Here is a 16918-nt window from a genome sequence, read left to right as displayed (position 1 = left end):
AGGGCTTGTTCATCCCAGCTGCAGTGTGTTAATGTGTGTGAAATCACATGTTTTTCTGCACCACACAAAAATGCGCTGCCTTTTGCAGTCTTACTACTTAATAGCAACCCTATGCATTTAGCAAGTACATGTGCTTTCACACCTGCTAAACTGCATGTTACTGCAGTACCATGCATTTTGGTGTGGCATGATTTTAAAAATTATGCTGGGACTTCTTTTGCATGTTTCACATGCATAGAGCAGCCCAAAAAAAAATTGTGGGAAAAAAAAAGCAGACTCACCTCCTGGTGTGAATGAGCCCTCAGATTGGTGTGCCCCAGAATTGTGCACAAATCGAAAGGGTGCCATGACTGAAAAAAGGTTGAGAAATACAGATCTACAGAGCTCAAAATGTAAAGCCATAGGGACCAGGGATGGTCTTAACCAGGGGCAGACTGGCCATTCGGGCACTCTGGCACTGCCCAAGGGCCCCATGCCAACAAGAGGCCCCATCAGGGTTGCCAGCCTCAATAAAACCAGGGACAGTATGTAAAAATCTGTGTTTTTTTTTTTTTTAAATCCCAAGATTATAGCTGCCCGACCTCTCCAGTACCTTTTCAGTGTGTGTATGTGTATTCTGTCTGTGTATACAGTGTGTGTATATTGTATGTCTGTGTGTGTATACTGTATATGTGTGTGTGTGTGTGTGTGTGTGTGTGTGTGTGTATATACTGTGTGGCCATAATCTATTGCCTGGGGGCCCCATAATCTCCTATTGCCTGGGGGCCCCATAATCTCCTATTACCCGAGGGCCCCATAATTGTCTCCTATTGCCCGGGTCCCATAAGCTCCTATTGCCCGGGGGCCCCATGAGTTGTCAGTCTGGTCTTAATTCTGAAGGTGTAACGCAAACTGCTAGCTATGACAAAAGTATTCATAGGCCTCATATATAACAGAAGTGAGTTTCTGGCATTGTAAACCCCCTGTACATTATTTCTTTAGTTTTCTAATTTGTTTTTGAAAAAGGGGAAATCTGGAATATGACTGCAGATGCATTTCTAATACTTTTATAGTATCTTATGCTAATTAAAGCATACAAAATTAAAATTATCAATGAAATGTCAAAAATTATCAATGAAATATCTTATAAAACTTTAATGTAATGCCTGTTTCCTCTCCAGCCTATCGAATTCATGTCAATCAGAGCACTGTGAAAACGCTCAGATCTTTAAATGAAGGATACCTATTGGAATTGAGAGGAAGGACCGAGCTCAAGGTAAGTGATTTGTATTTTTGCAAAACACGTTCAGCTTCCTGTAAGATATCACTAAATGTATTTGTGCTTGGGCCAGTTTTCAGAGAATTGTAAGACTTCACAGGCATTTTGTCATGAACACAGTGCAGACACTTGCTCATAATGTGGACAATAATAATGTAGCAACCATATGAATAACATATATTGATCAGCATTCATTTAAAAATCTGTTGTAGGAATCACATATTAGCTGGCAATTCAAACAAACTGGGGACCCCCAACTCTTTAATTGTCAAATCAAGAGCTGTTCCACCAAAATAACCACAGTTGTGAGATTTATTTTTTTCTTATGTACCCAGTGATATGGTTGTATAATGGGCAATAGGAATGTCTGCAGTATATGCAATATGAAATTTATTAGGTTTCATATATTCTCTCCTAGAGAAAACTTTGGTCTAGGTTCCCTTCAGTACTGACTACAAAACTGGAGGCATAATTGGTCATGTATTCTCTGATAAAGGATAGATCTGAGTTCAGATTGGATAGAACCTCTCTTCAGCAGAAATCATGTGACTGAGACCATGTACGATTATAGGAATCATGTAAGATTGCAGATATGTGACCAGCACTAAAGAGAACCTGGCATAACATATTATTGTTAATATCTTTTTAATACAAATCAACTTGCATGTTGATTTATTTTAGGAGTTGTTCTATTAATGTTTAAAAATTCTCTGTTGAGAGAAAGAGACTCAGCTATTTCAAGACAGAATTATCAACTGTTGCTACATTTACATTACTATAAGAGCAGAACATTGCTATGGTTTTTTTTTTTCTCTCTTAGCCCTTGTACACACGGTCGGAGATTCCGACAACCAAATCCTTCGGATTTTGTCCGAAACTGTTGTATACACACGGTCGGACAAGTTGTCGGAAAATCCGATCATTCAGAACGTGATGACGTTATTTCGTTCCGACTATGTTCACGCTAGTAGCCAATAGCTTTGATGTAGGAATTTGATCTGAGCATGCGTGGCACTTTGTCCGATCGGAATTCTCTACACATGATTGGAGTATGTCCGATCAGAGCATTTTGTTGGAAAATATTTCCGGCAAGTTGGAAAATTTGGTCCGTCGGATACTCCGACAGAAACAGTCCGATGCAGTCCACACACAGTCGGAATATCCGACAAAACGCTCCGATCGGACACATTCCGTCTGAATCTCTGATCGTGTGTACAAGGGCTTTCGAAACCCAACAAAGCCTTTTAAAATTTCATTTTATTATTCATATTAGTCATGTTTTGATATTTGTATATAACCTGATTTATGTTGAATCCATTAAAAGAACCTCTTCTGTACATCTGAAAATAGTTTCCAAGAAAAAATTTAAGAACACTTCTGTTTTTATAACTGAGATACAAAGATCATCACATGAATATGCATGGTCTTTAAAATTAGTTTTTGGAGAGTGCTAAAGTGGTGGCATGATGTTGACAAAAGTATGCAGTGTTAGGCAAGCAGGCTGATCTTGTAAAAGAAACCAAAAGCAGGTAGTTTGACCCAGTTGCTCACAAAAAGATGTTATCATTGATCTTCTAAGTACCACCATTTGGCCATATCATATTTGTGGAAAGTGTGTGTCCTTGAGAAATAAATTAGTTGAGTTTAAAATTGTTTACTTTTTAAATCAAATGGTGTTAAATATAAATCTAACTATTTGTTTACAGCTCTGAATGTAAGACAATTGTTGTCTCATTAAAGGAAACCTGCAGTAAAAGCATTACATTGGCTGCCATTGTTCTCCTTCAAGAATACTAGTTGCCTGGCTGTCTATGGCTTCAATACCTTGGTCAGTGATTAGGACCAAGAATCAAGTTAAAAAAAATCAGAGCTAGGTCACTCATGATTTGTAAGTTTGTTTAAAGAATACACACATTGGAACTGTATGACAGTAAGGCAACCAGTATTTTCAGAATGAGAGCATCAAAATGGTGGATTTCAGTTTAATTCTCTGCAAGTTTATTTTAAGTAAAGTAGTTTCCTTACAATTTCTAGTATGTCTGAAATACTGGTATGTGTATTGCTATGTCTTCTATATTGGATGAAGGCTTATTAGCCCAGTTTGGGTGGAACAACAGAATTCCTCTAAAGCCTTCTGGTAATTTTTGTCCTTTGTCTCTTTTGGATAAGGGTAAAGGTATTGAAGAGACATTCTGGCTGGTTGGAAAAGAAGGTTTTACAAAACCGTTACCTGTCCCGCCAGAGCTGAAGTCAGGGTAAGCGGAGAGACCATGTGGTCCCGGAGCAGGATATACTCTTGCTATCCACCTAACTGTGTTTTTTTTTTATTTTACGTCACTATTTTAATATCGTTCACAGGCAAATGGGTCATGGTTTGCTGCAGGATGAGATAGCCGCTTTCAAAAGAAGAAAAGCAGAAAAGCAGCTTGCAAGGAAGAATACCTGAGGTAATGTTATGCATGAAAATGTATAACATTACATGCTACCTGTGTCAAATGCTCAAACCAGTTCTCCTGCGGTCTAATGGCACCTTTTATCCTTAATGCTTGATCGTTCATTTTAATTTGACCTTGGTCTTGATTGTCTTCTTGTTGGCGAAAAGACAATCCTGCCCAAATAGGCAATTCCAGTAATAATTGTAATGACAAAGGAAAAGATGGTGGAGAAGAGAATATTTTGATTAAAGCACCAGTCTCTTAAACATGGCCAAAAAAATACCTAAACCTTTATTATTACAGTGCCTTGCGAAAGTATTCGGCCCCCTTGAACTTTTCAACCTTTTGCCACATTTCAGGCTTCAAACATAAAGATATAAAATTTTTATTTTTTGTGAAGAATCACCAACAAGTGGGACACAATTGTGAAGTGGAACGAAATCTATTGGATTTTTGAAACTTTTTTAACTAATAAAAAAATGAAAAGTGGGGCGTGCAAAATTATTCGGCCCCCTTGAGTTAATACTTTGTAGAGCCACCTTTTGCTGCGATTACAGCTGCAAGTCGCTTGGGGTATGTCTCTATCAGTTTTGCACATCGAGAGACTGAAATTCTTGCCCATTCTTCCTTGCAAAACAGCTCGAGCTCAGTGAGGAATGGATGGAGAGCGTTTGTGAACAGCAGTTTTCAGCTCTTTCCACAGATTCTCGATTGGATTTAGGTCTGGACTTTGACTTGGCCATTCTAACACCTGGATACGTTTATTTGTGAACCATTCCTTTGTAGATTTTGCTGTATGTTTGGGATCATTGTCTTGTTGGAAGATAAATCTCCGTCCCAGTTTCAGGTCTTTTGCAGACTCCAACAGGTTTTCATCCAGAATGGTCCTGTATTTGGCTGAATCCATCTTCCCCTCAATTTTAACCATCTTCCCTGTCCCTGCTGAAGAAAAGCAGGCCCAAACCATGATGCTGCCACCACCATGTTTGACAGTGGGGATGGTGTGTTGAGGGTGATGAGCTGTGTTGCTTTTACGCCAAACATATCGTTTTGCATTGTGGGCAAAAAGTTCGATTTTGGTTTCATCTGACCAGAGCACCTTCTTCCACATGTTTGGTGTGTCTCCCAGGTGGCTTGTGGCAAACTTTAGACAAGACTTTTTATGGATATCTTTGAGAAATGGCTTTCTTCTTACCACTCTTCCATAAAGGCCAGATTTGTGCAGTGTACGACTGATTGTTGTCCTATGGACAGACTCTCCCACCTCAGTTGTAGTTCTCTGCAGTTCATCCAGAGTGATCATGGGCCTCTTGGCTGCATCTCTGATCAGTCTTCTCCTTGTCTGAGCTGAAAGTTTAGAGGGACGGCCAGGTCTTGGTAGATTTGCAGTGGTCTGATACTCCTTCCATTTCAAAATGATCGCTTGCACAGTACTCCTTGGGATGTTTAAAGCTTGGGAAATTTTTTTGTATCCAAATCAGGCTTTAAACTTCTCCACAACAGTATTACAGACCTGCCTGGTGTGTTCCTTGGTCTTCATGATGCTCTCTGCACTTTCAACAGAACCCTGAGACTATCACAGAGCAGGGGCATTTATACAGAGACTTGATTACACACAGGTGGATTCTATTTATCACCATCAGTCATTTAGGACAACATTGGATCATTCAGAGATCCTCGCTGAACTTCTGGAGTGAGTTTGCTGCACTGAAAGTAAGGGGGCCGAATAATTTTGCACGTACCACTTTTCAGTTTTTTATTTTCTAAAAAAGTTTAAAATATCCAATAGATTTCGTTCCACTTCACAATTGTGTCCCACTTGTTGGTGATTCTTAAAATTTTATATCTTTATGTTTGAAGCCTGAAATGTGGCAAAAGGTTGAAAAGTTCAAGGGGGCCGAATACTTTCGCAAGGCACTGTACCTATGAGAGCAGAACATTAGTCAGCAAGAGCAAGGGGCTCAAGAAGAATACCAGTTTTAAAAAAAGCGTAATTTGCCTTTCACTCATTCTTGCAGTTCTTCTGTTCTTTAATTTTGAGTTTGCTATACAATTTAAAAAAAGCACAATAACTAACATTTTTAGCTCTCCTTGGATGAATTCACTGCAGATGAGAAGATAGAAGAAAGCATTTAATGGTATGTTTAATGCAGTTTGTATATTTCTGAAACATTAAGCTTGAGGAGCTGGTGCTTTAAACTGACCGTCCACAATATCTCTTGTTGTTTGCTCAGCTTTTGTAGATCCAGCTAGCTGAGAAAAGAACAGAGGAGCCGATTCTGAATACAGGTGTAAAACATAGTGGACAACGATCAGCAGAATTGAGACTTTTGGCCAATCAAGTTTGTTCCATTCCAAGTGCCTCTATTCTGGGTCTTTAAATATAAAGTCTTGTGCTTGTACATTTAAGTTTTGTTCTTGTACATTTAATATCTGGAACTCTGCAAATGCCAATTGCTTGCTTCCCTGATATTGCTGTTTTTGAGAAGGGATGCTAAATTACAAAATACATTTTACCTATATTTTAGTTTTTATGTTACAAAGAAGAAGACCAAAAGACTCTTTAGGGCTGATTCATGAAATTGAAGAAAAGACGAGCACAGGTTTTTAGTAGTTGCCCATAGAAACCAATCATGATCACCTTTCATTATAAAAAAAAAAACGTAAACAAGACTTTCGTACAAGAAGTTTTCTTTTATTTTTGGAAAACAGTCCTTTTATTTCCTGCTAGGAATAGTCAAATGGTTTGTTCACATTTTATCAAATTCCTCATGCTTCCTGACATCATGTTTCTTGAATCAGTTATATTTGAACATACTTAGTATATGACCTATTTGATATTTTATGTTTAGACAAATTTTAAACCAAAAGGAATTTATCTAGAATGTTGCAGGCCCATCCTGCAGCAACCAACCATAGACTAGGCCACATTCTAAGCTTTACGGTGACTTCTTGGAGTTGGTGTAGCTAGTCTGAAATGCTTCAAGTTCCACAAGCAGAGTTTTAGAACGTGGCCTCTGTCTGGTGTATTTGTGTAATTCTGTTGTTTTATTAACATGCATGATCCTTTTCCATTTTTTACAAATTGTTTTTTTTTTTTTTTTTTTTCTCCAAAAGCTTTTATTGAAGGAATCGTAATACAGAAAAAAAAACACAACCGTACAATGTAACAGCAAAGTACAGAACTGTAGTAATACAATTGTTGTAGCATGAACAAAGAGCCTGTTGACTTAGAGTAAATAACCAAAAGCAGAAGTAGCTGAAACAAGGTAAATAAGCACCAGCGAAAGTTAATACTAACTTAATGGTTTGGCTTAAAGTTCCAAAACATGTCTATTAATCAGATTCCTAACAATCCCGGGAGACTGCCTCCCAGGAACTGTTAAAACATGTTGTACAAAGAGAAGATATAAATGACATGAAAACCTTAAAGTAGAAAGGTGCTTTGAAAACATTAGAAACTAATTTCTATAACACCGAGTGTAACTTAAAAACAAAAGTATGTGTGGAGGGTAGGAAAGAGAGGACAGTCTGACAATGGGAAGAAAGAGAACACAAGTGGTGTAGGATTATCGAGAAAACAGGAGAAATTTCAGGGGCTAGAAGTGGGGGGGACTCCAGCTACCAGTTTGGAACATTCATCTGATGAACGAAAATGAAGCCAGCAAGCCCAAGTGGCCCAATATTTGGATGGGGTGTCTTTAGCCTGCGAAATTAAATTTTCCATGTCCGCAACATTGGAGACTCTCTTAATCCAATCAGAAATTGAAGGTGGCGTTGAAGATTTCCATAATGGTGGGATACACATTTTTGCTGCATTCAACAAGTGTTGTGCCAAAGAGCGATGATAAGTCTTCATCGAGATGGTCGAGTGGTGTAGGAGCATCATGGCAGGGGAAAAATCTATAGAGAGTGTGGTAATTTGGCAAATTAAACGATGGATTTCAATCCAATATGGTTGAATGCGAGGGCAAGCCCACCAAATATGTAGAAATGAACCTGTACCACCCGAGCATCTCCAGCAGGAGGGAGAAGTGGAAGGGGACCTTTTATGAAGTTTATCTGGAGTGAGATACCACCTGGAGAAAATTTTAAAATTATTTTCCTGAACAGATACATTTAAAGATCCTTTATGAATATGTGTAAAGATGTTCAACCATTCTGAGTCCGATAACGTCAGGGATAAATCAGTTTCCCAGTTGCGAACCGCTAGGTTGTCTTTCGGAGCTTGATCCAAGAAAAACAAGGAATATATATTGGAAATAAGATGACGTTGTGGTTCAGATTGATTGCACAAAATTTCAAACGGAGTGAGTTGCCTAGCAAAATCATGTTTAGAAAGTCTCCCCATCAGGAAGTGTCTTATTTGGAAATATGCCCATCTTGGGAAGGGGATACCCGAAGGATGACATGGAAGCTCTGATAATGGGCGGAATTGCGAGTTGTGAAAGAAATCCATAGCTCTAATGTCAGGAGATTGCCAAAAACCGGAAAGGAAGGTATTTGATTGTCCTGCAGGGAATTCTGGGTTATTGTTAACTAGAGTCATCGGACTATGGTGGGATGATACATGATGAGTATTACAGATTGTGTGGAAGGCATGTAAAGTACTAGCGATGAGGGGATGTTGAGTACATGTACGGGGGATATGTTCGGGGAGCATCCAAGGCAAAGATTTGATTGGGTAGGGAGAGAAGGCGTTTTCCGTCTGTACCCAGGCTTTGGAGCGGGAGTGGACATTCCAGTCCACAATTCTAGTGAGGAGGCTTGCCCAATAATATTTCCTAAAGTCGGGGAATCCAATTCCCCCCTTAGATTTCGGGAGAGTCAATCTAGAGAAACTTATTCTGGCCCTTTTACTAGCCCATATAAAATTGGCACAGATGGAGTGCAATGACTTAAAAAATGTTGGGGGAATATGGAGTGGAATCGTCTGGAAGAGATACAGCAGGCGGGGTAGGACATTCATTTTGATAATGGATGCCCTGCCGAACCAAGAAAATAGACCTGTCGACCAAGTTTTAAGGTCACTTTGGACTGTCTGAAGCATATGGAGAAAATTAAGGGAATATAAATTGCCTAGGTTGGTTGGTAATTTGATACCTAAATAGGTAATGGCAGCTGAGGTCCAACGAAATGGAAAGTTTCGTTGGCATAATGTAACTATGTCTTTGTTTAAGGATATATTCAACGCCTCCGATTTTGAGAAATTGATTTGTAGGTTGGAGATCTTTTTAAAATCCTCCAGATCCTTAAGAAGATTGGGAATAGAGACAAGTGGTTCAGTAAGAAAAAGCAATATGTCGTCAGCATAAGCCGCAATTTTCTGCATTTTGGAGCCAGTCTGGATCCCCTTAATGTCGGGATTAGATTGCATTTTACGAAGAAGGGGTTCCAGTGTAAGAATAAATAATAGGGGGGAAAGTGGGCAGCCCTGGCGTGTCCCGTTGGACACGGAGAAGGCGCCCGACAGTTGGCCGTTAACTCTGACTTGTGCAGTGGGAGAGGCGTACAACGCCATAATGAAAGAAAGCAAACGGTCTGGGAGTCCGATTTTTCGTAATACCTCTTCCATATAATCCCAAGCCACCCTGTCAAACGCCTTCTCCGCGTCCAACGAGAGAAAAAAACCTTGTTGTGATGTGGAAGTCAGCCAGTGATGGACAGAAATAGCTTTAATCGTGTTGTCTCTTCCCTCTCTTCCCGGCACAAAGCCAACTTGGTCAAGAGATATCAATTGGGGAAGAAGAGGGAGGAGACGGTTTGCCAAAATCTTGGCATAAATTTTTAAATCAACATTTAGCAGAGAAATAGGTCTATAATTTGTCACTTGTGTATCGTCTTTGTTAGGTTTTGGAATGACCGTAATATGGGCTCTGAGGGAATCTCGTGGGGGTGGTTTACTAGAGGACAAAGAGTTGAAGGCAGCTAGAAAGTGTCGCTTTAGGGTATCAATGAAGGTTTTATAATAGCATGACGTCAGGCCATCAGGACCTGGACTCTTCCCAGGCTTCATTTGTTTAAGAGCCAATTCCAATTCTTGGGCTGAGAGGGGGGTGTTTAAGGAAAGAGCGTCTTCTGGGGAGATAGGGGCCGGAGCGTATTCACTTAGAAACTTGTCAATGAGAAGTTTTCTATGGGTCTGGTCTTGTAAAGGTAATGTGTCACGAAGATTGTAGAGATTGGAGTAGTATTGAACAAATTGTTCAGCAATTTTGTGGTTTGTAACCATTTTAGTCCCCTTGGCATCCACTATGGAGTGAATGGTTCTAGCTGCGTGTTGTTTTTTCAGGGCTCTCGCTAGAAGTTTGCCTGATTTGTTTCCATATTCATAAAAAAGTTTACGGGAAAGCATATAATTCCTTTTAATCTGGGAATTAAGAATGTGGAGTAGATCCTGCCGCGCCTGCACTAAGTCCTTATGTACGTCCGTAGCTAATGAAAGCTTGTGAGCTTTTTCCAGTGACCGAATACGGGTGGAAAGCTGGGATATGGCATGTTGTCGTTCTCTTTTTCTTTTAGCCGATGCAAGCATGAATTCTCCCCGCATTGTACATTTATGGGCTTCCCAAATGGACATGGGGTCCATTGTGGGGGATAGGTTATCTGTGAAATAGTTAGACAGCTTTTCTTGAAAAGAAGAAGCTAGTACCGGATCTGACAAAAGTGCCGGATCCAATCTCCATATCGGGGGTGTGTGCGGGTTGTTTGTGAGCTGCAAAGTCATGGAAATTGGATGGTGATCCGAGATATACATGGCCTCTATGGTTGCAGAAAAGAGGCAAGGTAAATCTCTTTGAGTGATAAATAAATAATCCAACCTGGAGTAACGATTGTGAGGGGTGGAGAAATATGAATAGTCCCGTTCTTGGGGGTGCAGAGTTCGCCATGAGTCATGTAAGCACAGCTCATGTAGATGTGTTTTAATGGCACGTAACGCTTTGAAAGGGAGTGAAGAGGTACCAGTGGAGGAATCAAGAGTCGGGTTAAGAGGGACATTGAAGTCTCCTCCTAAAATGAGCATACCATCCTGGAAAAAAGATAAATCCTTCAAAATTGAATTAAAAAAGGCTGGTTGGCCAGTATTCGGAGCATACACATTGGCTACAGTAATACGTTTGTCTCCTAGGCTACCTTTCAAAAAAATAAATCTAGCTTCAGGATCTATCATGGTCTCACTAATTTGAAAATGGCATGTTTTGGCTATAAGGATCGAAACCCCTTTAGATTTCATGAGAGGGTTGGGGGCATGGTATACACGTGGGTAGCGATGGTTGGAGAGTTTCGGAATAGAGCTAGATTTGAAATGTGTTTCTTGTAATAGAACCAAATCTGCTTTACATTTGTGGGCAAAAAGCAGAACTTGAGATCTCTTTTCAGGTATATTGAGACCTCTCACATTTAGAGAAACTATTTTGAGTGAGTCCCGCGTGTTTAGTTTGTGTTTAGTGGACATTATGTGGGTGAGCTAATCGCGAGAAAGGCGTAAGGTGCGGAGTGGGACGTTCACCTAGTAGAAATTAATCAAGCTTGGGTAGTGCTCAACAAAATGTCTTGCAGACTTCGGCTAGGTGAGTATTGAGTCACAAAGAGAGTGCACAGGGGGAAGGGAGCTGGAGTCCCGCCACAAGAAACAGATAGAGGGTAGAGAAAGGGAGGGATAAGGATACCACGGGACCCGCAGTCAGTAAGCTGCGAGGTGAGAGAATGTCTTAGATATTACTAGGAATTCTCTAAAGTTAAGCCGGGGAAATGCAAGTCCTGCTTGCACTTCCACAGAAAGTCACGGGGTAGACCCCGAGACCAGTGTCCGGTTTTGGTCGGTGGGCACTAAAGACTTAGAAAGCAATTAATTTCAGCATGGAAGTGCCACCTTGAGGGGAGAAAGCCTTAAGCTGTCGAAGGTGGAAGCTCAAAAAATGAGCGAAAAAACAAATAGTAAAAAACAAATCACGAAAACGACAAAACCACGAAAACGTAAAACGTCAAATGTCAAATATCCCGCTGATAGAGGACTTAAAGAACAAAAAAGAGGAACCCCAGATATTCTGGGGTCCTTGAGTTAGGGAAGCCAAGTGATGAAATTTGTTGGGAGGAGCATCCTTTGGCCACCCATATGAGGAACCCGATTCCTATTCATCAGTGAGCGAGAGCGATAACTGCCTCAAAGTAGCTTTAAGTAATATGAAATAGGCACGCATGGGGCATGTGCCTTTAAGGAAACATTTAAAGTCAAATAACAACAATCTGCACTATAGTAGTGTTGGAGCTCTCTATGTATAGTGTAGGCCTAATATGTCCGAAAAGAAAGTGGAGTGTATTATTCCCACCAAAAATTACATTTAACAAATATACAAACGAGGAGAGAAAAAGAACCCAGTTAGCAGATCCCCGCAAGAGGGATTCATGCTCATTCTCAGATGGCTAAAAAGACCACCAGAGAATGAGTCAACCGCTTCGTCACTCAACAAATAAAAAGCACTTATCACATTTAATAACTGGATCACAATGGACCAATAATAACTATGGTAACAATTAGTATGTGCTCTAGGAGATGTATGCTCTGGGGAGATATTTGAAAAACAAAACAATGACCGAGTTCTGATGTGTACTCATGTATCTAGCTGGGGGGGTCAAAAAACAGTGCGACCTATCATGAAATTGAAGAATTTGCCTAATGATCCCAGCTAGAAGTAATCAGTTATGTAAAGAAAAAGAAGGACATGAATAAGGATAAAATAAATACCAAATGAGGATACATAAAAAGAGAGTAAGGAAAGCTGAAAAAATAAAGTCACAATGAGGGTGTAGTGTGAGGGAGGGAACAGCATAGTCTAAGGTCCCCTCCCTCCCACTCCACCCCCGGACCCTTGAGAAAGTTGCATCTAAGGGTATGCATCTAAACCGACTATTGTACCCATAGAGAAAAATGTCAAGTATCCGAGGGCAATAGCAAACTTAGGGTCCTATACATCAAAAAAAAAAAAAAAAAAAAAAAAAAAAATTCCCCACGAAGCAGTGTCTGCTATCATACATACCGATGATTCTAATCTCCTAACAGTAAAATAGAATTGAAGGCTACGGACCGATAGTCTGAATGCAAGACATAGCAAACACTGTCGATTAAAGATTAAATGAAGTCATTAGGGACAGTGCGGTGGGTCACAGAGTCCAGTGGTCAGATAATAGCAGATTATAATATGGGATAAAGAGAAGTGCAAAGTCACAGGTAAAAGCCAGAGAACTAGGAGGAGGCAAAGGACTTGGTGGAGAGAAAGGAAGCAGCCAGCGAGAGGAAGTATGAAATACTGAACTAATAGGGAGGAAAAAAGTAGCAAGAAAGGAGAGAGCAGAGGGAAGAAAGTCAGTAGATTCAGACCCCATTAGGACGATCAATATCCAGTTCAACGGTCTCGACGGGCTCTCCTGGAAGTGGGAGCTCTTTGCAGAGTAGTATCAGAGTCAGCTCCGTGTCTTGAGGAAAGATGCCCTTGATCCGAAGGTGATCGACGTCTTCTGTAGCGGGAGCGTTGATAGTCCATTGGTTCCGCATAAGTATCAGCTTGCCTTGTAGAAGGAGGGCGGAACTCGGCGTACCAATCGGGTACCTCCGTGTACGGAATATCCAGCGTTTCGCAGAAGTGCCGTAAATCTTCCGGTACCCTTAACAGGGCGGATCTTCCCCCAGAAGAAGCGGACAGAGCGAAGGGGAATCTCCAGCGATAGGAGATTCCTTTGGCGCGAAGAGTGTCTAGAAGGGGGCGGAGTTCCCTGCGCCTCTGCAAAGTAATGGAGGACAAATCTTGAAATAGAGAGATCTGGGCGCCATTATAGGTGATCTGTTCGGTAGCCCTTCTGGCTCTGTGCAAAATGTCCTCTTTCAAAACGTAATCAACCACACAACATATAACATCTCGTGGAGGATCCGAATCTTTACCTTTGGGACGTAGAGCCCTATGCGCGCGTTCTAACTCGATCGGAGTATCTAAAGGCCGCTCCAGGATAGTATTAAACACTCCTATGACATCCGCCTTGAGGTTGACGGAATCCGACGATTCTGGGAGGCCTCTTAGACGGATGTTGTGGCGTCGGCCACGATTGTCCAAGTCTTCGGTATGTCGGTTAAGATCCCGGAGCTGTAGAGTATGTGTGTCAATAATCTGACAAGCCTTCTTCAAGACCGAGGAGTGTGTGGATGCGGTCTTTTCCACATCGGTGATGCGAGTCGCCATAGCTTGAATGTCCATCCGCAAATCTGATATCGCGCTTGTCAAGGCCGCTGTTAGAGAATCTTTGATATCGGCTGCTACTGATCTCAGGTCATGGATGCTCGGTTGGTGGTGAGGGGTGAGAATCACCTCATCCGATCGCGGAGAACTTCTCTGTGAGGGGCTGGCGTGTCTTGCGGCCTGTGCAGACAGGCCTCGTGAAGCCGCCATATTTGAGGTATAGGAGCGGAACATTTCTGGTATGTGCTGCTGGCTTCTGTCGGTCTCGTCTCTCGGAGAACGCGATCGGGAAGCCGATGAGCTGCGTGAAGAAGTTCCCATAGTTTTGAGCAGGTTGTAAGGGCAAAAGCCTCCGTTAGGTGCCGAAAAATGTCCTCGTCAGCGGGAGCTAATAGATTAAGCTGCCATCTTCAACAGAGGTCAGGCCACGCCCCTACAAATTGTTTATAATGAAGGTAGGTTTTATCAAAACAAATACATTTTTCTCTCACAGTGCACTACTTGGGTTTATTGTATAATTGCATGTTTAATTGCATTTTTTGTAATTAAATATTTTTCAGTGCATTTAGCTTTATCAGTTAAAAGGACTATGAATGTAAAAGATTATATTTTCATAGTATGGAGATGCACCTATGGTATATTTATCATATATATCTAAAATGCTCTCTTAGCCGCCACACCCACATCTTTTGTTAGCCTGAAAAAGGTCTCATTAAAAGTCTCTGTCAAAATAAAAGTCACTACAGGTATGATTTAGCGGTTATCTGATATGGTTATTTGCAACCACATCAGCTAGATATCTCCTATTTGGGCACGTGCAGTTGGTCACAACTTTCCGGGTAACAGTTGGTAGCTAATTTAAAAAAAACTGCCCTGGTTGGACCACTTTGATGCTTTTTTTTTAAAGTATTAGAATAGTATATTAACTATGGTACATAGGAAGATAAAGCATGAACTAAAAAAAAGATAGGACAGTAAATGTTTTTGTTAACTCTACATAGTTCATGTTGCTGTACTAGCGGCACTATAAAAAGAGAAACCCTACATTCCAAATACAGTTTTTTTAAATAAATTACCCCCAAATAAATGATAAAAAAAGTTATATTAAGACAGTCTTACTTTGGTTAATTTGGTTAATAGATCAGTACAGTGTGTCCAAATGTCTTTCCTCTGGCAATAAGCTGCAGAGTAGGACCACTGCTATCCATAGCACTGTTCATCCATAAATAGGATGCCAATGAATACAGATTCTGGATAGATTCTAGATTCGCATCTGAAAAGGAAAGGAGCCTAAAGGAGCTCAAGTCCAGTCTCAGCTCAGACATCTCATGGCAATTTGCTATACATCAATTGGTAAATAACATTTTCTGTAATGTCATACAAGCTTGTTGTGCTTATCTCCCTCAAATAATGTTGGCTAAGAGCAAGTGACTATATAATAGTAGTCCACATTTGTAAACTACATACAAGCTGGCTTCTGCCCAGATGTGGTGCTACTTGGTTCACCTTAATATTAATGTGAAAAACTACCCAAAAGCTTTCCCATTTGTGTGGGGCAGGGTTTAATCCACTCTTGGGTCTTTAATGTTTTCTAGATGTAAGCATATACCATTACTGCAGCAGCTTTTGTTTGAAGTGACAGTCTGAGTGTCCCTCCCTGGTAAGGAATTGTCTGTATATTTTGGTGAAGAATACACCAGGGAGCCAGTAGTCCTAAAATGCTGGTTTGTTCCCGTCCTCCTTGAGAATTTTCAGTAGGACTGTATCACATGTGAACTTCAGAGAGGTGAACCATAGAATTCTCCTAACACCTAAGTCTTGACTGTAACACTAGAGTTGTATGGAAATCTCCTCACTGGGGTATCTGATGACAGTAAAGACTCAGCAAAGATTCAACACCATCTCACTGCACCCACATCTTAAAATATCTTGAGTAGAGTTTACCTTTGGGAAAAATATATTTTTACCACTGTTTGACTGCCTGAGCAAATCAGAGAGGAAGAAGAAGTAAAAATAGTGAAAATCTTGGAAAGATGATTGGGAAAGATCTATGAGTATGTTTATAATGGGTTAACATTACAGATCAAATTCTCTGAACCTGATTGGTTATTATGCACAGCTGCTCCAGATCCTGTCTGCCCTGGTATTCTTTCTTGGCCATACACTAGTTTATGGATAGTAGTGATAAACACTTGGTAGAGACTGAAGTTAAAATAATAATATCTTTGTCTTCTGAAGATGAATAATTTTTGTGGCTTGCTAGAATGTCAAGCTGATCCTTTTTGTGTGTGTTAAGAGATGAAAAAAAACTGTGCAGTAATATCAATGAATCCTGTAATGCACTGAGAGAAAATAGGTTTGCTCACAAGGTATATTAGTGGCACAGAAATAAGCAATAATTACAAGGTAACTATGAAATAATTTACAAAATACAGGGCCATGAATATTTAATGTTTGCTTTGTTGAAGTGTCGAGCCACCTAAAACTGGTATTTCAGTTTTCAGATGCTAACATGTTGAATAAGCCTTTGAACTCTGTTATGTTTTAAGGACTCTGGAGGCCATTTCAAGGGACACTCACTTCTCCTGGCCTTTTAAATTATCTTTTATCATAGGTGTAGTGAGGCTCTCCCTACTGCAGCACACAGAATGAGAATACCACAGCAGGATAATTTCCGCCTACTCTTAGTATCCAAAAGATAACAACAGTGGATGAGCTGGTCTCCAGTTTTAGGTGGATTAACCCATAAAGTTTAGATTTAAATAGTTTTTTTCTAATTTGTTGCCAGTGAGTTAATTCATCCTGTTTTCCTTATGTTTTTGTATACATTTAAAATATTTTGCCATTTCTTTCCTGTGTCTTACATCTTTTCTCTGCAAACCACAGCTCTACTCCATGTCCATGTTCCCTAGCAGCTAATATACCTTCATATGCTCTTCTACCATGGTTATAGTTTTCAAAGGCAAATATGTCACTAAATAAACAACCCTTAAATG

The 16918-nt window shown here is 40.4% G+C and overlaps 1 protein-coding gene across 3 annotated transcripts in view; it reads left to right on the top strand.

The window, feature by feature from the left end:
• The window catches only part of GUCY2F (guanylate cyclase 2F, retinal), a 134986-nt gene that overhangs the window by 114422 nt on the left and 3646 nt on the right, over positions 1 to 16918 (top strand). For 2 of the 3 annotated variants that reach the window (XM_077478987.1, XM_077478978.1), the window contains exons 17-18: positions 1161 to 1255; positions 3428 to 3513. In XM_077478987.1, the coding sequence (XP_077335113.1) occupies positions 1161 to 1255; positions 3428 to 3513 (181 nt within the window). Of the gene's footprint in view, positions 1 to 1160; positions 1256 to 3427; positions 3514 to 3616; positions 3706 to 16918 lie in introns of all 3 variants that reach the window. The other variant, XM_077478997.1, reaches the window with a different exon arrangement.

Source organism: Lithobates pipiens, unplaced genomic scaffold, assembly GCF_037356315.1.
Source record: "Lithobates pipiens isolate NorthernLeopardFrog02 unplaced genomic scaffold, aLitPip1_a1.2 Scaffold_1, whole genome shotgun sequence".
Lineage (NCBI taxonomy): Eukaryota > Metazoa > Chordata > Amphibia > Anura > Ranidae > Lithobates > Lithobates pipiens.
Note: the sequence above shows the minus strand (reverse complement) of the source record. Positions and strands in the feature narration are given on the sequence as shown.